The sequence below is a fragment of the Lepidochelys olivacea genome (genome assembly GCF_965140295.1).
Source record: "Lepidochelys olivacea isolate rLepOli2 genome assembly, chromosome: 4".
Taxonomy (NCBI): Eukaryota; Metazoa; Chordata; order Testudines; family Cheloniidae; genus Lepidochelys; species Lepidochelys olivacea.
The window spans coordinates 142,502,841-142,525,090 of NC_140414.1; the positions used below are offsets into that span (position 1 = coordinate 142,502,841).

Here is a 22,250-nt window from a genome sequence, read left to right on the forward strand (position 1 = left end):
ATGAGACAGAAAAAACATTTAGACACTCGTATTTCAGGGATGACATCTGGTTTAGAACTATATAGTACATTATAAAACAGGTCTTACCCAGATCAGCCCCTTTATTTTCATTCGGGTGACTATCTTTGGAGGGGCTTTTTGACAGAAGGGTGCTGTCAATGACCACAGTCCCAAAAGTTATCCATTCTGGCTCAGAAGTCTCAAGCTCATGGATGAAAACACTCAAAATGCAGATTTCTACTTGCATGGAAGTACGAGACTGTACCACATCAGTCAGGATCTGTCAGCTGGGGACTGCCTCTCCTGCAGCCTTAAGTACCCAGCAAATCGCCTCCTATGAGAACACTGCCAGATGCAAGAGCGAAGCAAGAACAAACTCACTCAACCAGATTTTGACAACAATCTCTTATTTACTCTGGTTTCTGTGTCTGGTATCTAATAGGCCACTCTCTCCATGAATTCTCAGAGACAGCACCAAGGAAGACTGACTGCAGACTTCTGTTCTAACAAAAACTAGAAGGTAACACAAGCCATTGCCTATTTCAAACAAGCAACAAGTGGCAGAGAAACCGTGCAGTGGATTTCTGTAAGTAGTAAACTCAAGGAATATAAGAGCGGCCATACTGGCCATTCCGACTGTAGCCAATGCCCCGTGTCCCAGAGGGAATGAACAGAATAGGAAATCATCAAGTGATTGGTTTCAGAGTAACAGCCGTGTTAGTCTGTATTCGCAAAAAGAAAAGGAGTACTTATGCACCTTAGAGACTAACCAATTTATTTGAGCATAAGCTTTCGTGAGCTACAGCTCACTTCATCAGATGCATAAAAGTAGAAAATGCAGTGAGGATATTTTTAGACACACAGACCATGAAAAAATCCCAGCTAAACAGGCCAAATAGGTTAGTGAGTGAATTAACAAGACTTATTCCACCCTTGACTGAGGCAGACTACAGTTTAGCTCACTGACCTCTGGTAGCTCCTGTTCTGAAGGACAGCATCTTAAGTCATCTGAACTGGAAAAGAAACATACTTCAGGGACTCTCTGTAAAGTATCTTGCCTTCCTGTTCACTTTGATGTTCAAAAGGGCATGCACCGTTTCAGATTGCCAGACAAAGTGCAATAGGTACAGAATTCTTTTAAACTGTTCCAGACATGCATGGATACTGGTGACACACTTTGGGGTTCAACCTAGACCAGTGAGGGGTTGTATCACCCCTTGCTCTAAGTGCCTGTGTGTTGTGCAGCTTTGGTTCGGGGCTCTGATACCAAGAGCCAGCTTCTATAGCACACAGATCTCCCCCTGGCTTCCACCACCCAGTTACTCTTTACAGGGGGACCTCGACAACCCTTCCAGCCCCTCGTTCTTCCCCCAAACCACCCTTCTTACTGTAGCACCACAAAACCCTATCAAGTTTGCTGCTCCTTTAAAGAGATGGTAATAAGCAGCTAAATCACTTAAGAGGGGGGCGGGGGTTGACAAACCCCACCACTTCAATCAAAGCCCTGAGTTGGTTTATGGTCAAAGTAAAAAGTTTATTAGCAAAAGGACATAATTTAAGTGATACTAAGTATAGGGAATAAGGACGAAATGGTCCCAAACAAGAAGTGGTAAAAATATGCTTCTAAAGCTAAAACACGACAAACTAGAGTCTTTTGTTCAAAGAACTTTTCTCACCGCTGTCATTCGTCCAGCCTGGCTGGCCTGTCTTTAGCCAGGACCCGGCATGCAGAGCTCAAAGTGCTTCGTTTCTTTGACTCCTCAAGTGAGGAATGCCAAAAATGGCTTTTCCTCTCTGCTCATATCCTTGAAGTTTTATCTTTGTTTTCGAAGTCAGGAAGCCCTCCTGGGGGCTCAGCTTGCTTGGAGCCAGGTTAATTTTTGCAGTCTCCTCCTCCTGTGGTGACAGTTTGTGGTTATCTCCCCCACTCACTAGTTGGATGGCTTTGATTACCTTTTATGTAAATATACCTTCACTATCTCCCCTTGCTCAGTTTACACTGGAGACCCATTCAAGCAGGCAGAACCATTCCTTTGTCTAGGTCAAGGTGCAGTGAGTGTGTCAGGCTTGACAAGAGTTGCTGACACAGCGTAGTGAACAACCAGTGAGCCTCTGTGTCACATGGTGCAAAGAGCCAGTCCAGACCTGCCTATGAACTTGGTACATCAGAGAGGCTGTACCCACATTAAAACTAGTACTTAAACCAACGCCACCATGCTGTGTCACACAGGGCATCTCCTGTATTTCATAGACCCATTAAAATAGAAATCTACAGCTCGATTAGCACCCAGGGTAGGTAGCTTAGTTTTCTCTGTGAGTGAGTGAGAGTGAGACCTATGGAAAAGCTACTGGCAAGTTTGGTTAGGACGTAATTCTGTTAACACTCTGGGGAGAAATTTTGGATGCAAACAAAGGATAACTTTATCTCTGCAAACAACTGTAAAAGAGGGTCTCACCATGAGATCCTGAAGCTCTCTCTTTTTCTGTGGATGCAATTGCTATAATAAAGGCTGTTTTAATTGACAGATGAAGAAGGGAACATTCTTTCATGAGTTCAAAGGGAAGTTTCACGAGCTGAATGAGTACAAGACCAAGATCCTGCGTAGGTGTGGGCTCTCTAACCAGAGAGTAGATGTTCATTAACCCCTTCAAAAATCTTTTTTCAGATTGTGGCCAAACAGAGTCTTTCGCTGGGCTAAGCAGCAAAGAACAAGAGAAGGCGGCGAGATGTACTTTTACTAACAATATGGAGATTTCAAATTAAGTTTGTATTCTGGTATGGACCGAGCAGGAGCTGAAGCTGGGTTTAATATTATTGTTGATTACTCACAAAGAGAACCTTTTCCACTTATGATCATAAGACAGGCAAGTTGAATACTTCCTAGAGTTCAATAGAATCTCCTGTACCTTGTCTGAACAGAACAGTTCAAAATCTCTCAAAGTCCTATGGCCCATGCTGCCAAGTGGAGAGAGTCTGGGTCCAGATGGCAACTCCGACACCTCTGCTGGGTCAATAGATCTGGAATTGTGGGGAGAGACAGATAGTTGCAGTAGATCTGAGAACTGCTGTTCTTTTGATCAGGTCTGGGCAATCAGAATAACTTTGGCTTTAGCTTGTTTGATTTTCCTCACTCTTAGAATTTGAGGGTGAGGAGAGGCACAGAGAAGACATACTCCCCCAGAGTCCAGAACAAACAGCTGAGGTAGACCAAATTCCTAGCAGGAGAGGACACATTTTGTACAGTTAATTTTTGCAGATATGAATTTAAAAGGTTATCTAAAAATATTTTTCAATTGCAACATTTTGTACCAGAGCACAGCAAGAAAAGGGTTCAGTCAAACTTCACTTTTCTTACTTTGGGGGATTTACATTAGATCTTGAATGTTTCCCTTAGTTAAGCTTTTACATTCTTACTCCAATCACCATCCTTTCATTTGCTTTAGAGGTTTTAAACAATTAACATAAACTTGTACCATTATATACAATGCCTGCCTCTTTCAGTCTTACTCTCACTCCAGCAGTAGAAATGAGAAATAAAATGAAGCTCTGGAAAACAAAGATAGCAGCATCAGTTTAAGGGATAGCTGAGGGTCAGGATGAGGAATGACACGCTGCAGAAGAATAATGGCAAAAGATATTAAGTTATTTTCCGATTAATATTACAGTAAAAACAGATTATTCTCCCTGACAAATCCTCCACTCAAATTAAGTGAGTTGTAATTTTTCTTCAGGCAAGGCACATGCTCTAAAAATATAGCTCTATTAAAAGCTTTTCTACACTAGCTACAGCAAAAATACAGTAAAATAATAGCTATAATTATAGGGCACAACTCATCCACTTCTTTCCCTCATAATCTTCCTCCCTCTCTTTTAATTAAAGTCACAAAAGTAGACGGAAATAAGGAAAATTGCAGATAATAGCACGATACACCTTTGGGTTATAAGCTTATTTTTTCAAATCCTGATTGCCACGGAGATAAGTATTACTCACACACGCTATTATTCAACTCTTAGAGTTCCCTTCTGTGGAAGAGAAAGCATGAATTTATGCCATAAAACCATTTGTATTTAATTAATCAGAACATTTGTACCATAATTTTGCCTTTGATCAGTGCTTTGTTATGAAGTGACTTGCTCTGTGAACACGTCCAAATAGGCATGTCATAAGTGACTGTAGTGGATGCTTGATGACACCTACAATGGTAAAGCTTATATAGGGTCCGTATAATAATGCCTGCATCTGTAATTTTCACTCCATGCATCTGAAGAAGTGGGTTTTTTACCCACAAAAGCTTATGCCCAAATAAATTGGTTAGGCTTTAAGGTGTTCACCGGACTCCTTGTTGTTTATTTTTGCAAATACAGACTAACACAACTGTTACTCTGAAACCTATATAGGGACTGTATCCTTTCACTATAAAACTCAGTTTTCAGTTGCTCACAGCTTTCTGACAAGTTGGTTTCTTGGGCTAAAATTTTCCATGACTGTCCACAGCCTGGGAGTGAATTTGTTTTTGAAAGCCTTGAACAATACACCTTCAGCTAGCTGATTTATTATGCCCCGGGGGCGGGGGGAGTGGGGGCGGGAAGAGACAGTCCTAGAACAGAATTGCAACTAAAATCTACAGGACAAATCGTTCAGCTCAGAAAACCTTCTGTGGTGAAGTTTCCCAGTAGAATAATTGATTCTTCACTGATTCTATTATCCTTCCCAACTCATTCGCAGATGAAGCTCCTACCATGATTCCTGCCCCTCTTTAGAGTACTTATTCCTGACACTCCTCACAAGCTTACTCATCTTCGGACGCTCGTTTACAGGAGGGGGAATACAATTCAACACAAGCTTCCACAGGATAGCGTTGGGAGTGCGGTGGAATGTTGTTGCGGGTGCTGGAGTGTTGTTGGAGCTCCAAGAGCAGCAACATCAGCAGCACTCGCAGACAGTGCAGCCGGTTAATTCAGCAGACCTCCACGTTATTCACAGGAAAAACCACTGGCTCGGATCAGTGCCAAAGGCATTTGGCCAAGTTTATTGTCGACAAAGCACAGTACTAGCGCCTCAGAGGAGCTTTCTCTGTGGAGAAAGAAGTGGTTCGGGACTCTTTAGAAAAGCTGGACGAGCACAAGTCCATGGGGCCGGATGCGCTGCATCCGAGAGTGCTAAAGGAGTTGGCGGATGCGGTTGCAGAGCCATTGGCCATTATCTTTGAAAACTCATGGTGATCGGGGGAGGTCCCGGACAACTGGAAAAAGGCTAATGTAGTGCCCATCTTTAAAAAAGGGAAGAAGGAGGCTCGGGGAACTACAGGCCAGTCAGCCTCACCTCAGTCCCTGGAAAAATCATGGAGCAGGTCCTCAAGGAAATCAATTCTGAAGCACTTAGACGAGAGGAAAGTGATCAGAAACAGTCACATGGATTCACCAAGGGCAAGTCATGCCTGACTAATCTAATTGCCTTCTATGATGAGATAACTGGCTCTGTGGATGAGGGGAAAGCGGTGGACATGTTATTCCTTGACTTTAGCAAAGCTTTTGACACAGTCTCCCACAGTATTCTTGCCAGCAAGTTAAAGAAGTATGGGCTGGATGAATGCACTATAAGGTGGATAGAAAGCTGGCTAGATCATTGGGCTCAACGGGTGATCAATGGCTCCATGTCTAGCTGGCAGCTGACATCAAGTGGAGTGCCCCAAGAGTCGGTCTGGGGCCGGTTTTGTTCAATATCTTCATTAACAATCTGGAGGGTGGCATGGATTGCACTCTCAGCAAATTTACAGATGACACTAAACTGGGAGGAGTGGTAGATACGCTGGAGGGTAGGGATAGGATACAGAGGGACCTAGATAAATTAGAGGATTGGGCCAAAAGAAATCTCATGAGGTTCAACAAGGACAAGTGCAGAGTCCTGCACTTAGGACGGAAGAATCCCATGCACAGCTACAGACTAGGGTCCAAATGGCTAGGCAGCAGTTCTGCGGAAAAGGACCTAGGGGTGACAGTGGACAAGAAGCTGGATATGAGTCAACAGTGTGCCCTTGTTGTCAAAAAGGCCAATGGCATTTTGGGATGTATAAGTAGGGGCATAGCGAGCAGATCGAGGGATGTGATCATTCCCCTCTATTCAACATTGGTGAGGCTTCATCTGGAGTACTGTGTCCAGTTTTGGGCCCCACACTACAAGAAGGATGTGAAAAAATTGGAAAGCGTCCAGCGGAGGGCAACAAAAATGATTAGGGGACTGGAACACGTGACTTATGAGGAGAGGCTGAGGGAACTGGGATTGTTCAGTCTGCGGAAGAGAAGAATGAGGGGGGGGATTTGATAGCTGCTTTCAACTACCTGAAAGGGGGTTCCAAAGAGGATGGATCTAGACTGTTCTCAGTGGTAGCAGATGACAGAACGAGGATTAATGGTCTCACGTTGCAGTGGGGGAGGCTTAGGTTGGATATTAGGAAAAAACTTTTTCACTAGGAGGGTGGTGAAGCACTGGAATGGGTTACATAGGTGAGGTGGTGGAATCTCCTTCCTTAGATATTTTTAAGGTCAGGCTTGACAAAGCCCTGGCTGGGATGATTTAGTTGGGGATTGGTCCTGCTTTGAGCAGGGGGTTGGACTAGATGACCTCCTGAGGTCCCTTCCAACCCTGATATTCTATGATTCAGGTACACTCACACATGTATGCCCATGACAAGGTACCTGCTCAGTCAGTACACCGGGATCTTGTCCCCTAGGCTGAACAAAGATGTCCCTCCTACATTGATACAAACAAGTTACATATGACACTCCAGATGTTGTTAGTTACTACCCTTATCCATGTGCCTGTTAGCTCAAGCAAAACATCCTTATCCATTGTTCTATCAACCCATTCTTACCTTATGAGGGGTCTTTGTGTTCCTGCACCATCTCTTAATGATGTGTTTACATAGTTGACTTGAGAACTCTGGGTATGTGTTCCTGTACCATCTTCTCAGGTCAGGAATGCGCTTACTTGGGTAGCCAATACCTAGTGTATTATTTTTGCCAAGGCCAGGCCTACTCTGGTTCACAGCCTTTGGTTCACAATTAATTATGCCTAGGGCTCCAGCAAGGTCTACAGATAGCACGAAACTGGGCGCAAGCACTCCCAGACTTCACCAAATAGCAGGCAGGCCACATAAAAACTGCTAGTAGATTGGAAGATAGAATCATAGGACTAGAAGGGACCTCGAGAGGACATCATCTAGTCTAGTCCCTTTCATTGAGGCAGGACTAAGTATTATCTAGACCATCCCTGACAGGTGTTCGTCACTGGAGATTTTAAAGAGCAAGTTATACAGAGATTCCACAACTTCCCTAGGCAATTTATTCCAGTGCTTAACCACCCTGACAGCTAGGAAGTTTTTCCTAATGTCCAACCTAAACTGCCCTTGCTGCAATTTAAGCCCATTGTTTCTTGTCCTATCCTCAGAGACTAAAGAGAACAATTTTTCTCCTCCTCCTTGTAACAACCTGTACTTGAAAACTGTTACTATGTCCCCTCTCAGCCTTCTCTTTTCCAGACTAAACAAACCCATTTTCCCCCCCAATCTTCCCTCATAGGTCATGTTTTCTAGACCTTTAATCATTTTTGTTGCTCTTCTCTGGACTTCCTCCAATTTGTCCACATCTTTCCTGAAATGCGGTGCCCAGAACTGGACACTATACTCCAGTTGAGGCCTAGTCAGCGCAGAGTAGAGCAGAAGAATTACTTCTTGGGTCTTGCTGCCTTGGTTTGCAGGCGTCGCCCCCTGCAGCTCCCACTGGCTGCAGTTCCTGGCCAATGGGCTGGGAGCTGTGAAGCCAGCGCTCAGGGATGGGGGACGGCGGCAATGTGCCTGCAGAGCCAGCTGGCTGCACTTCCACCAGCAACAGCAGGGACGGGGAGGTGCTTATGGGGAGCCACCGGAGGTGAGCGTCCCCCGATCCGGCACCCCGAGCCCCTCCTGTGCCCCAAACCCCTCCCCAAGCCCGCTCCTGGACCCAAACTCCCTCCCAGAGCGTACCCGACAGCCCCTCCTATGTCTCAGCCCCCTGCTGGCCTCACACCAACCGCACTACAAACTGGACTTTCAGTGCAGATTAGCAATGCTGGTTTATAGAGCTTGCCGTTTGGTGCAGTACTGGATAAAAGAGTTTTTACGGTACTTTGCATTTGTCCTTATTGAATTTCATCCTATTTTCTTCAGTTTGTCCAGATCATTTTGAACGATAATCCTATCCTCCAAAGCAACCCTTCCCAGATTGGTACTGTCCACAAACTTCATAAGTGTACTTCCTATGCTTGGGCTTTTTCTTGGAGGCCCCCCAAAAATGCTATAAAAACTCCACAGCCCGCCTGTGCCACAACAACTGGTTTTCTGCATATAAAAGCCAGGGCTGGTGTTAGGGGGTAGCAAGCAGGGCAATTGCCCACGGCCCCATGCCACAGGGGGCACCATGAAGCTAAGTTGCTCAGGCTTCTGCTTCAGCCCCAGGTGGCGGGGGCTCAGGGCCCTGGGCTTCAGCCCCATGCAAAAGGACTTTGGCTTTCTGCCCGGGGCCCCAGCAAGTCTAACAGTGGTCCTGCTTGGCGGACCCCCTGAAGCCTGCTCACAACCCCCTAAGGGGCCCCGGACCCTGGTTGAGAACCGCCTCTCTATGCCATTATCTAAATCATCAAAGAAGATATCGAACAGAACCAAACCCAGAACTGGTTGACTGTGAACCACGGATAACTACTCTCTAGGAACGGTTTTCCAACCAGTTATGCACCCACCTTATAGTAGCTCCCTCTAGGTTGCATTTCCCTAGTTTGTTTGTTTATTATCCCTCGTTTGGATATCAGATACTGTTCCATACATATCGATGGGACTTCTATTGAGGTGGGGGGAAGGAATAGCTCTTCCAGCTTCCTCATTGAAATCAATGCCATTTATGGACACTTTATAGATCAAACACATTAAAACCATGGATGCCTCTATATCAACCCTCAGACTTGAAACTGTGAAAACATACAGCAAACCATGGTCTGTTTGGAAATGAACCACAAACATTCAGAAACACAGACCTTTCTAAAGGACATATTACCATTCTCTGTGCAGCTCTCAATAGTAGTAAAGGAACTATATTATTTATGCAGTCCTGTAGTGTACATGACATTTTATAGACATAAAAAACAAGGTCTCTCTCCCAAAAGAGTTTATTATCTAATTTACTGTCTTGACAGTATTATGATGATTTATCATTTGTATTACCATAGGGCCTAGAAGCCCTAGTCATTTACAAGGACTTCATTCTGCTAGGCACTGTACAAATAGGTGGAGAGTTTACAGTCTAGGTACTTGTATGGTCCCCATACAGCACACAGGTGCCTATTTCTGCAGATAACTCAGCAAATAAAGACAGCTTCAACTTAGGGAGTGGATGTGTCATGTGACAGAACTAGGTAAAGAAGAGAAGAGCTTTCTTAGGGTTTACCAGAATTTCGAGGTGCCAAAAGTGATGATTTCTCGACAGACATCCTGCAAACTGTGCACACCGCTAGGGAGAGAATTCTAAACTAAATCAATCATGTTGTTAATTACTAATGAATTTATATCAGGCTCTACCCTCTGCTGAAAAGGATGTTGGCAAGCAGGTTACCAAGCCCATCTTCTTCAACAGATCCGAACATTGTGGTCACATATATATATAAATCCCTCAGCTGTGATGATAAACTATCTGTTCTCCAAAACCTGCCAAGTCACCAGCAACAAGGAAATGCATCACCAAACTATGGCTCAAAGGAGAAAACCCTTCCACGAAGATGTGGTTAATGTAAGCCTTGAAAAATTCTATTTGCTCAGTTGCCTAAAGACAGTAAATCCTTTACCCAACAGGTAAGTAAAAATATCGTTAGTCTTCTCAACGTGTTCGGTCACCGTGGCACTTCTGTAGACCTAGTGATCCAAAATACTCATACTGGGAGATTGGAGGGGCCATGAGCACTATTCTAGTCTACAGGTGGTAACACAGGCTGAAAATGCATTACATTACAATCTCACAATTCAACTCCCAGCCCCCAGTGTTCCCTGGACGAAACACTGCTTCAACCACACTGAATCAGTAGCACTTAACAACTTACTAGAGTAAAACAATTGTGCATCAAATACCCATGTGCCTAGATGTGAGGTTCTATATACATGTCCAACTTGTAGACTGGTCAGTAAACAACAGTGCATATACTTGCATAGGACAATGCTACAAGTAACTTGCTCTTAATTTCATACAACAAATTAACACCGGAAAGCTGTATAATATGCAATATATTTAATTATCTCTGAAGAATCATTCTCTGTAACATTCTCTCTCTTATACAACAGGCAAAAACCCCAACCAAACACACATAACCAAAGCAAAGCTCTGATAGATTTATGAGCTAAGAACAAACATCATAGCATGGATGCAGTGGCAGGGTCCAGAGATGAGGACAAATATTACCAGAGGAATGGAAATCCTCAGTGCCACCACAATAGCCACTTCAATTTGAAACAGAAGACTTCTCATGACAACGTTCTCAGGCACTCTTCAGCAATCTATCAGACTAATCAGGGATATATATTCTCCTCTTGATACGCACATATAATTACCAGTGACATTATTAAACCTTTTCCAAACCTTTGTTTGAAAGACACATGAGCGTGTGGTAATGCAGAGGATGAAGTTAGAAGACCAGAGTTCATTTCCCAGATCAGTCAGTGACTTCTAGAGTAATAGTTTTTTAATTCCAGAAAGGACCAGTGTGATCATCTAGGTATGATTTCCTGCATAACACAGACCATAGAATTTCACCCAGTGATTTCAGCCAGCCCAACAATTTGTGGCCAAACTAAACTATATCTTTCACAGAAACACCGAGTCCTAAATTAAAGATGCCAAGTGATGGAGTTGACCACATCCCCTGATATTCTGTGTCAATATTTAATTCCCTCATTGTTAAATACGTGTATCTCACTTCAGCTTCCAGGTGCTGGTCTCCGTATGCCTTTGACTGACAGATTAAAGAGCCCTTTGGAGTCAGATCTCCTTCTTCTGGGTAGGTAGTGGGTAGACAATGATGAAACTGTCTCTTACTCATCTCTTAGATATGATAAACAGATTGAGCTGCTCAAGTGTCTCATTGTAACAAATGTTTTCCAGACCATGAACCCATCCAATTTCTCAATATCCTTTTAAAAACGTGCATACCAGAACTGGACACGATATTCCAGCAATATTTTGTCTAATATCGTACAGAGAGGTAAAAAATATTGTGCAACCTTCATTAATTACTTAAACTGTCTGTCTCAGTTTCCCCATCGGTAAAATGGGGAACATTCACAGTACATCATATCAGTGCTAAGAAGTTTAATTCATTAATGTTTGAAAAAGCAATTGAAGACCCTCGGATGGAAGGTAGTGCAAAGTATTAATTATTATTATTATTATTATGTGTCCATGAGCAGAAGGGAGTAAATTCTCATTTATAAAGTGCAATACATATTGTTTTGTACAGGAAAAAATGTTTCTGGTTCTGAGCAGCCCAGGAAGGGTTCCCAATAGTCTGATGTACTTACATGATACAGAGCCAGGACTGTTGATATTGAACCCCTGTGACAGTTGCTGTGACCCCCTGAATTGTATCGGATAGGAGGTGAACTAGAAAAAAGAAAAAAAAAATGACACACTTAGAAATGTACTGGAAATTGTTACTCATCAAAGCAGACTCGTGCAGAGTTCTGATGGAAAACACGGTCAAAGCACTGGCAGGAATACTGCACTTTTATTCACTTATCTGCTGATTGGATTGATGCACATGAAAAAAGGACAAAAGATAGAAACACTCAACCTGATGTTTTCAAATACTGTCCTTAAAAGACATTTTACAGCCTGGAGTGGCAGTGGTCTTCTCTTCGTAATGAAGCTGACAGCGTCAGGCTAGAAGGCCTCTCTTATAGAAGGAAAATAAGGTTAAGTGGACTCCAAGTATCAAAAGAGGAAATCTTATCCTTTGGTCGGACTATTTTATTCCCATTGCTTGTTCTGTGGAACAATTTATAAAACTTTATGCTCAATTGTCATTGAAAAGAGGCAGAAAATCTGTATTACATATAGCTATACATATATGAACAAATGAAAGCTTAGCATGGAATAACCAAAGCAGGAACCTATGTGCTACTCACTCAGGAGTCTTGTCAAATTTGTTAATTAAATTACTTAAAGGTGGGACCACTGTATTTTAAGTAACACACATTTGTATATTCATGTAAATATTTTACTCTCAATGAAGAGATTCGAAAATGCACAAGGATGCTTGCAATCAATGCATCTTCGTTCTGCTAGTGTTTCATGGGTAATGGCACCAGCACCCAGCCCTCCAGATCGTGTACTGTTACATGGTTGAGTACGATTTGATCACTGGCTCCAGCATCTTATGCCGAAGGCCAGCTAGTGTTGCTCCTACGGCATCACACCGAATTTCTGGAGAAGAGGAACTGCCTCCTGTCACTTTCATTTGATTGTCAAGTATCAGAGGGGTAGCCGTATTAGTCTGTATCCACAAAAACAACGAGGAGTCCGGTGACACCTTAAAGACTAACAGATTTATTTGGGAATAAGCTTTCGTGGTTAAAAAAACCCATTTCTTCAGATGCATGGAGCGAAAATTACAGATGCAGGCATAAACATACTGACACATGAAGAGAAGCGAGTTACCTTACAAGTGTAGAACCAGTGTTGACAGGGCCAATTCAATAGGGTGGATGTGGTCCACTCAATAATTGAGGAGGAGGTGTCAATACCAAGAGTGGGAAAATTGCTTTTGTAGTGAGCCAGCCACTCCCAGTCCCTATTCAAGCCCAAATTAATGATGTTAAATTTGCAAATGAAGAGAATCTGCAGAGCTACATATGTTCCAGACTCCTCGTTGTTTTCATTTGACTAAGAAACAATGTTAAATGGCTCCAAGGGAAGTTCTGTCCAGGTCTCCTCAACTAGTTAGATATTTGCAACCACGCAGAATTTCAGCGGAGCCATGGAGGAATTCACAAGCATGTGTCAATTTGGGTGATTTTAGGTTTAGAGAGATTCCCATGGCAAAGTGGAGTATTTCTGGGAGCAAGCGGTACCAGCCCCAAAGGGACTCTAACAAACACCACAAACAAACAAGCTCAATTACAGAAAGAGAAATATTCGAGACCAAAGGGTAATGAAATACAAAGAGCACTTCAATGCTGATGATGACCCATCCCTTCAGACTGAACCAATATGACTTAACTTAGACACAAAGTCAATATTCCAGTTTAAGTATAAAACGTATCTTAACAATTCAGACAGACACAACATGGGATAACTCAGCTACCACATTAATAAATGACTCAGATATAAATGTTGCCAGCGACATGACACACAACATAGGAGCGTGTGGTCACGGGGAACGAGCAGTGAATATAAGCAATAATGAAAATGATACAAAGCAATTTAGATGTTGTTCATAAGAGTCAAAACATGCAGCTCAGATAGAAACTCCACAGCTACAATAAATGAAGAGGTAGTTACCATTCCCTTCTCTGGGGGCTCCTGAATCGGTGAATAAAGTGCTCATTATTTTGTCAAAGTTGCAGCTTGGCTCCGTGTTATCAGAATCTTCAGCAAAGTGTTTCAGCATCTCTCGAAGGACATCATCCAAGGAGGTTGCTGTCTCATCCAGTATGATGATAGCTCTGGCCAGGAACCCATCCAGGTCACGGTGGGCTCTGACTTCTTCCTCAAAATTCTTTAATTTCAGGTACTGCGTTAGGGAAAGGTTCTCTCATTAGATGTTTCATACTCACACTATATGTGCCAATGAACTACCAGAGCACCCTGACCGCCTGTACAGTTAGCCACACATATGCAGTTTGTTCGGGCTGTAAAACTGACACAAAACTGAAGATTTTGTGCCACACATCCCACGGGACAGTAGGAGTTCCACAGAATCCCACTCACAAGACAGGAAAGTCAGAGACTGAGAACACAACCAGGCTTGACCACAGCTGAGCAGCAGCACTGTGATAACTCCATAGGTTATTTTTTTGTTAGTTAAATAATTCAGTTATCATTGAACTAAGGACCTGCAGTTCCAGCTCACGTCAGTGGAAATTGCGGGTGCTTGTTAAAAGAAAAAAATAATCAGACCACAGTATGTACACAATCAAATAGATACTGCAATACATTTACAATTCTACTGGTGCTTCAGGCAAAGTTCTGGCAAAAGGACATATATAAAAATACAAATTTTAAATACTAGTGCTAAATGAATGGTTAAGGTTCCTAAGTCCCATTTTCAAAGAGTGATTTAGGCCCATAGGAGTCTAAATCTGATCGTAAATCAATCAGATTTAGGCTCCTAAGTCACCTTTGAAAAAGTGACTTGAGCACTTTCAAAAATGTTACCCTATATCCTTATTGTTGGGGGTCCACATTTGTCTCATACATGACAAATGCAACCTCTTTTCCTTTTCCATGTATAGATTAATCAACGTGTAAGTAACATTTTACTAATGACTTTAATTATCAAGTTGTCAGTACAAGCAACACATCCATTGCAATGAACACTGTTTTACTTTGCATCAATCAATTTCTTACATAGAATAATTTAGACAGAGAATGTGTAAGTCACAATGGGATGCTTTATGCTGGAATCTTCCTAATGAAAACTGAAAAAGCCTCATAACAAGACAGTGGTTATAAGAGGAAGAAAAAATAATTCTTTATACTCCTAAAGTGCAATTACAACATTGCAAAAACCAAGTTGTTTCCCTCTTACAATGAAGACAAAGAGTCTTTGAATGTGTTGTGTTTACAGGAATGAAAGAACATAATTAAAATTGCTTTCCCCCTTCACAAGTGATATCCATGGCTCCACAGCCAACAACAATAAATATGAATTATCAACCAGGCCCAAAAGGAGTTTTATCTGTTGGGCTACTGCTGCTGTGGTGATTACATCTGCTCACAAATGCTGCAAGAAAGTTTCAAAAACGTGTTCCAAAAATTTATTCTCAGGAGCATTATTTCCTAGTTTTCCCATTGTCGAGGTTGCTTCAGGCAATTCACTCAATTGATTGGGGTTCTCATAAGCAGGTTCAAATCCTGCCAACAATATGTTTGGCTTCTTTGATTCTCATGCTTACAGTGCATAAGATGATCACCAGCTGGAGGCAAGAAGTATTTCCTCTCTATAGATGGTAGAGGACTACACGAATAGCTGCATTATAGGAATTTATGTACTCCTCTCATGTATCTGCCATGAGCCACTGTCCAAGACTGGATACTAAAATATGCCTCAATAGAGAAAAAGCAGAGGCATTGGTCCATTCCAGAGAACGGGCTGAATTGAAAACACTTCAATAGCAAGATGACAAGTATCCAGTCTACAGCTGTAACTTGTTCAACTGGAAAGCAAGCATTAAGAATTTAATTCTTCTTTAAAAATCACTTCAATATACTCGCAGATTTGAATGACAGACAACAGCTAGTAGTGATCAATGCTCCGCATGCAACTTGGACCAGAGAGAGATTTAAAAAAAAAAAAAAAAAAAATTTGGAAAAAACAGATCAGTTCTTTCTTGACATACCTGCTGAGAAAACACATTCAGCGTTCGAATTTTCCCTGCCAGCAGCTGATGGCAGAACACCTACAAGAGCATAAGGAAATGCTGCTCTGCTGTAGCTATCTGTGATGCCATCACCTGTCCCAGGGGAGATCGGAATCTGCCTGTGCATTCTAGCAGGTACAAGGCTTTGGAATTTACCTCAGTGAAAAGTGGCCAGTCTTTAAATGACTCACCAAGAGTCACGGCAGGGGTGCCACATGCCCCCAGTCAAAAAGGTCACAACATATCACGTTTCCTCTTCTTTATGCCCTTCTGTTGGTCTCCCAACCCCCCTCTCCCATTGCACTGCTACCCCTCCATCCACTGCCTTCAGGCGTTCTCTTGTCTTTGGGCTATACAAAGAGAAGGGCGGTTCCAGCCGCAGAGGAGGAGACTTTAGTAGAGGACAGTGGCACTTGCATCACCTCCGTCAAAAAAAGAAATTAAGCCAACTCTGCCTGCTCCTGATTGGTGGGGAAGGAGGCACGCATTCAGCCAGCATGGCAGGTGGCTGGCCGGGGAAGGGTGCCCTGAAGGACAGCAGTGTCTTTCAGAAAACAAGACGGTGACAGCTCTGAATGCATTCTACCTGGGGACTTTGGGGCTGCAGAGAAGGGTTAGTGTGGGAGAATGGCAGAAAAGCAACTCCTCACCCCTACCCCGAGCAACCCAAATAACGTGGTGGCCCGTGACTTGCAAGATGCTTTGAGTGCGGACTACTCCGGCATTCACAGTGAAGGAAGCAAATACCGAACAAAAGTGAGAATCCAGTTAAAAAAAAAGGGTAGAGGGGAGAGAAATACATTCATTCTCTCTAGGTCAGTAGTTCTCAGCCCATGTGACATCCTCAGGGCCACACATGTAGTGTATATATTGTGTGGATGCACCCTCTCCCCCCTTAAAACATGGAGAACTGCATGTGCAGCCCACAATGATAAACAGGTTGAGAACCACTGGTCTAGGTGCATTTATGTCTCTTACACCGTCACATCTGAGCACAGCATCACAAGGCCTCTGAACCAGTCCTCCTCTGGGGTCAAGCAAATTGGCACAGAATCCTTAGCTAATCCTGGCCAAAGTAGATATGACAGACTGAATAATAAATAATGGTAATTATGCCCTAAAATCCTTTAAGTGCTACCTGTATACAAGTAAGTGAGCTACATCTTTCAATTCAAAAAGCAAACTGCTATATATTCATTGCTGCCTTCCTTTTGTTTCTTCTTTCTAAAAAGAAACTCTCTTTTGTGGTTATAGTTTGTGTTTTAAGAGACTATTTGTTTTATTCTGTTTACCACCCAAAACATTTTTGGGTTTTTTTGTGGAGAGGGGAAATCTTAAACCATTTAAACCAATTTCCAAACATGGGTGCCTGAAGTTAGGCATCTAAATACCTATTTTAGGTATGTAAATGCTAAATTAGAGTGCCTAAACACGGATATGGTTTCAAGCACCTAAATCAGCATTTAAGTGCCTAAAACAGGCACTTAAGTGTCTAAATACATATTTCTGCACATAAAGAACACAAACTTCAAAATCTGGCCCAAAATTAATAGGTTTAATAATTATATTCACGTAACCTATTGGGTTTTGAAGGGCTAGCGAGTCTTACTTCAGAGCTCGTGGGCAGGTGGGAAACTGGGGAATGAGTCAAGAAGATTTAAAGGAACACCACAAATTTAGACTGTCTTTCTCAGTTTCCAGATCCCTCCGGATTGCCAAGATTCTAGATTGTAAGTGATATTGGCATTGACATTTCCTTTGCAACACTCTTTCTGGTTGATTTACCTATTTATTAAAATTGTTTGCAGTAATGCGGTTTCTATATGAATTTTTTCATTTCTCTGTTGGCACTAACGTGTTATGGCCTAATAACTAAGTGCAAAATAAACATTATTCGACAATAATCCTCTTTGGCTACACTGCTTCAAGGGAGTTCACTCCCGCTAAACCTCCTGAAGGCAGATCTGATTAGCTGGGATAAACAGGAAACTGAATCACACAGTTACAATGTCTATTGGGTGCTTTTGTTTTTAAGTCTGAGGCAAGCTAAGGAGATTGTACTGCTGTGTGTAGGCGTGGACCACCTTTCAGGCAGTTTCATGAGAGCAAGTAATGAATTAATATGGCCCAATAAGAAGGATATTAAATGTTGATGGCAAAAGAAATTGTGTTTGGAAAAGGAGGACAGTACATGGCTTTTTGGAGGTAAATAGAAACAAAGGTATTCTGAGAGAGCAAGGCATTTAAATGTCTTCTGATTAGGCCAGAAAGAAGAAATGATCAACCTTACTTTTTCTATTAACGTGTTATGATTTACAGGAGCGAGTTAAAAAGGATTAACCAGGTAAACAGAATTGCAACTTACCTTTCTAGATGTATGTAATAAAACACAGCCAGCACTTTCACTTTCTACTGGAAAAGAATTTGAGAAAAACATTACAATCATAGGTATCTGACAAGCAACAGGCATCAAATGAAAGCTTTGCAAATATGCTACAATATAATGTAAGGTGAAAGTTTATCATTCTGCTGACAAATGAAGCTTTTTTGGTCTGACATTGGCAACATTTAATAACCTTTGCAGACAAATTTGTGACTGCAGCAACGAAAGAGCTATTCAGTGTGCAGAAATTTTCTTTACTATTGAAATCAACAAAAAAAATGGAAATAAGTCAGCAAAATGCTTCAAGGTTCTGCAAAAATATGATTTTTTTCCATTAGTGACAAGATTATTTTCACCTAATCCCCAATCCAGTAGGTAAAATATGTAACTGTATCCCATGCATCTGTCTCTCATTCAGGTTTACTGACAAAATATTTCAAAGGATCAAGAATATTTCCTCATTTAGAATCCAACCATGCATTCACAGTAATTAATGCAAAAAACTCCCACTTTGGGAGCAGTTCTGACAGACTAAGTGACATGATGACTTGGAGACAGGATGGGAAAACACCACCACCACCACCACCTACTTGTAAAGGATCGAACTTTATGGCATTGCCTTGACAAGACCAAGCACTGCAAACTATTTTTGGAGTTTTTGTAGACTTATTTTGTCTGTAATATTACACGCATTAGATACCAAAGTGATAGGAAACTTATGAACATCTAAAAAGGCACTGAGAAAGTCATTTTTATGAGATTTTGTATTCTAAATTCTTACCTCTGTTTGCTAGCCACACAATATATATTAAAGCAATTTTTAATTGGTTGCCTAAATTATGGAGAACTGAAAAGCAAAGCATAGGAAATTCCTACTCTCAATCCTCTCCAAACAGCAAAATAAATTAATAACCAATTAAGAAAATTTTGCATATCTATAGCTCTTGGCATGAAGTAGGAAATACTCTAGACCTCCATACATTTGTACTGTAGTATTAAAAATAAATAAAAAAAAGTATTTACTTCTTGTGTACCAAGTAACAAGTAATTTCCCTTGTATGTTAACCAAAGACAGTTGAATGGCCAGTGGAAAAAATGTCTGCCCTATATTTCAGAGGTCTGAATTCATATCTGTCGGGATTGCACTTCTGTTAAAAATTCCTCCTTTCTTCTTCACAGTACCAAAAGCACCACTGTATTTTCAGTACTTTATTGTTTTAGGACACAAAATACAGTGAAAATGCAGAAACAACTCTTCCACACTGCCACGGAGTTCAATGGAAATACGGAACACGTCTTTGTTGAAGTAGCAAAAAGTGCAAGAGAACTTCTGTATGTGGAGCCGTGACTGCGTAGACTGCAATCAGGGCCATTAAAAGCTAGAAATCTTTTCTAAATTGGCTGTTTTTAAAACCACATCTTTAAATGGCTGAACTGCTTCTATTATCTTATTTTTATATGCAAAATATTTTTGATCCACTCCCCCCTCTCATTTACCAGCCACGTCCTCAACTGGTGCTCTGCTTAACTCCATGATCTTCAGTGGAAGCAAAGCTGATTGACACGAGCAGTGCGGTCCATCGGACATACAGGCTATGTCTTCACTGTAGAGTTAACTTGAGTTATCCATGCGCTAGAGAGAGCTGCCACTCTGTGGAACAATGGAGCTACAGAAAGCGAATGGCTCGGTGCACAGAATGGTTTTATTAGCAGCTGACAAGTTGTGCACAACTGAGCTTTAGCCTATATTCCCCTCAAGTTAAAAGCACTCCCACACTTGAGGTAAGGGTTTAGTGTGTGTGGATGGACCTTGAGTTGGGGCAACACGTGAGTTTACAACTCAAGTTAACTCTACAGGGAAGACAAGCCCGCACATGCACTCCTTTAAGCACAGTGAAGTATTATAAGGCAGTTCAGATGTCATAACTACTATTTACCATAGAAACTCTCGGAGTGCAGAGGCTACACCCATTTCTTTCATCAATCAACTAGTTATTAAAGTGGAATTAACTTTGAAGTGTTATAGATTATCCAAGTCGCCATATGAAAGTTATGATTGTTAAAATATCTTTGCCAGGAATATTTGATTTATAAGTCATCTTTACTTAAAAATGATATGTAGTATAAAAGGGCAAGCCCTCCAGTGACCAGAAACAATGAGCAGTTTCCGTAGGCTTTTATATTCGCTCTTCATTATTCCCAAATGCTTTCCCTTTACAATACCCTCCACTGACAGTCTAATTACACAGGTAGAAGTGTGCTAGAGAGACCTGGAATCAGTAAAAATAAAGAGGAATGCAAAAGCTGAAAGCATGCAATTGGTGGCTCCAGTAAAAACAAAAAACAAAAAAAACACCCAAAGAAATGAAGTGAGACTCAAAATAAAGTATATCTGTCGGTGTTTGATATCTGCAGTCTGTCCTTTGCTCCATCCTTAAGGATGTGCATGAATCTAATATAATTGAAGTTACCCTTTGTCACTTCATGACCCTCTGTTCAGCTCATCTACTAACTCAGCAGTAAACCAGTCCAATTACCATCAGCAATTCTCTCAAGTAATCTTCTTGAATGAACTCTTTTGCTTCATCATCAAAAGCATCTCTGATTACATCTTCTGGACCAGGGCCATTTAAATTTCTCATCAAATATCCTAAGGAATGTATGGAAGTTTTATAAGGCCTGGAGCCTCATTCATCACAGTATCCAAGCACACAGCTTGGATTCTTTCCCAGGAAAGGAAGCATATCATGCAAGTCTTCCTTATTAATAACACTGTCCTGATCGAGCGGAATTCTTGACTCTGATACTGAATGAACATAGCTAACACACTGGGGCACATGTGTTGCAGGAGCTTCTTAGTGGCCTTTGTCTTTGTGTGTTTTCTTGGATTACTGGCTCTTGGTGCTTAGATACCCCAGTGATGGGTATCTAGGTAAACAGACTGAGCAGACACAGCATAGAATTAGAGCTAGACAGAACGCATCAAATTAGAACTAATCTGAACAGCTGGAGGCAGTTACATAAAATAATTTCATACAAAAAACAGGAGGATGGGGGGAAAATAGGATTTTAGAAAATATCTAAGAATAAAAAAAATATACCACTGTCATTTTGTATTTTCATTTCTATTTGTTATGCTCCTCCTTGCTGAAAATAAAATTTTAAAAATCCCGAACAAGAATGTGGTTTGAAAATCTGTTAGAAAAATCTAATAAATATAGTACTTTCATTACCTCTACCTATCTCTGCATGTAGCAAACAGAAACCAATAATAGTACAAGGATTCTAACTTTGCATTTGTTAAATTGTACTCCAGTTTGTCCGGAGATTTTTATAAAATTAATTAATACAAATCAGCAAATAAACCCCAGATGTACATCAGAACCTGTGCTTAGGTATCACACATTATGATTTGTATGATATTCAACACGTCTTACTGGTTTGCTCAGATTAGCTGTGAGAAGTTCATCGGGAGTTTAAAATACTATTACAGTGACCGTGACAAATTGCACCATGTTGAATTTGCACTTGTGGCTTTGCATATGGGCATTCAGAATTTCTAGCAGAGCACCATCGCTTTTCTCATTTTGTTACAGTATTATCTAGTACCTAGGACAAAGTCTCTTTCCAACCATCAGCAGTGGCAAGCAGACTTTAATAGGACAGGTAAGCTTCTATAGCTTAACAAGAATGGGTCTGATGTGACAAAGATTCATAAATAGTATGCAAAAAGGAGTACTTGTGGCACCTTAGAGACTAACCAATTTATTTGAGCATAAGCTTTCGTGAGCTACAGCATCCGATGAAGTGAGCTGTAGCTCACGAAAGCTTATGCTCAAATAAATTGGTTAGTCTCTAAGGTGCCACAAGTACTCCTTTTCCTTTTGCGAACACAGACTAACACGGCTGCTACCCTGAAACCTATAAATAGGATGATTTGATGTTTATTGTGACATTTACTCTATGCACCTGAAGGTAAAAGTCTTCTCCGCATAACCTGCTAACCTCCCATGATCGGGACAACCTGGAAACGCAAAAGAAAGTTTCCGATTTCATTTTTAAAAAGGAACTGCTAGAATTTTCCCATGCAAAGGCAGCCTTGAAAACAAACTCATTTAAAATGAATGATAGGTTTGAAAGCTTGTCGCATGCTTGTCACTCGCTTTCTCTAAAGCTATTAATTTACTCAAATGTCCTTCCCCCTACTATGCCC

The 22,250-nt window shown here is 41.5% G+C and overlaps 1 protein-coding gene across 1 annotated transcript in view; it reads right to left on the reverse strand.

Moving 5' to 3' along the window:
- SLC4A11 (solute carrier family 4 member 11) overlaps positions 1 to 22,250 on the reverse strand; it is a 160,570-nt gene that overhangs the window by 75,439 nt on the left and 62,881 nt on the right. The window contains exons 4-6 of the mRNA XM_084626793.1: positions 18,020 to 18,066; positions 13,574 to 13,805; positions 11,593 to 11,674 (exon numbers count right to left, since the gene is read on the reverse strand). Of these exons, the coding sequence (XP_084482919.1) occupies positions 11,593 to 11,674; positions 13,574 to 13,805; positions 18,020 to 18,066 (361 nt within the window). The remainder of the gene's footprint in view (positions 1 to 11,592; positions 11,675 to 13,573; positions 13,806 to 18,019; positions 18,067 to 22,250) is intronic.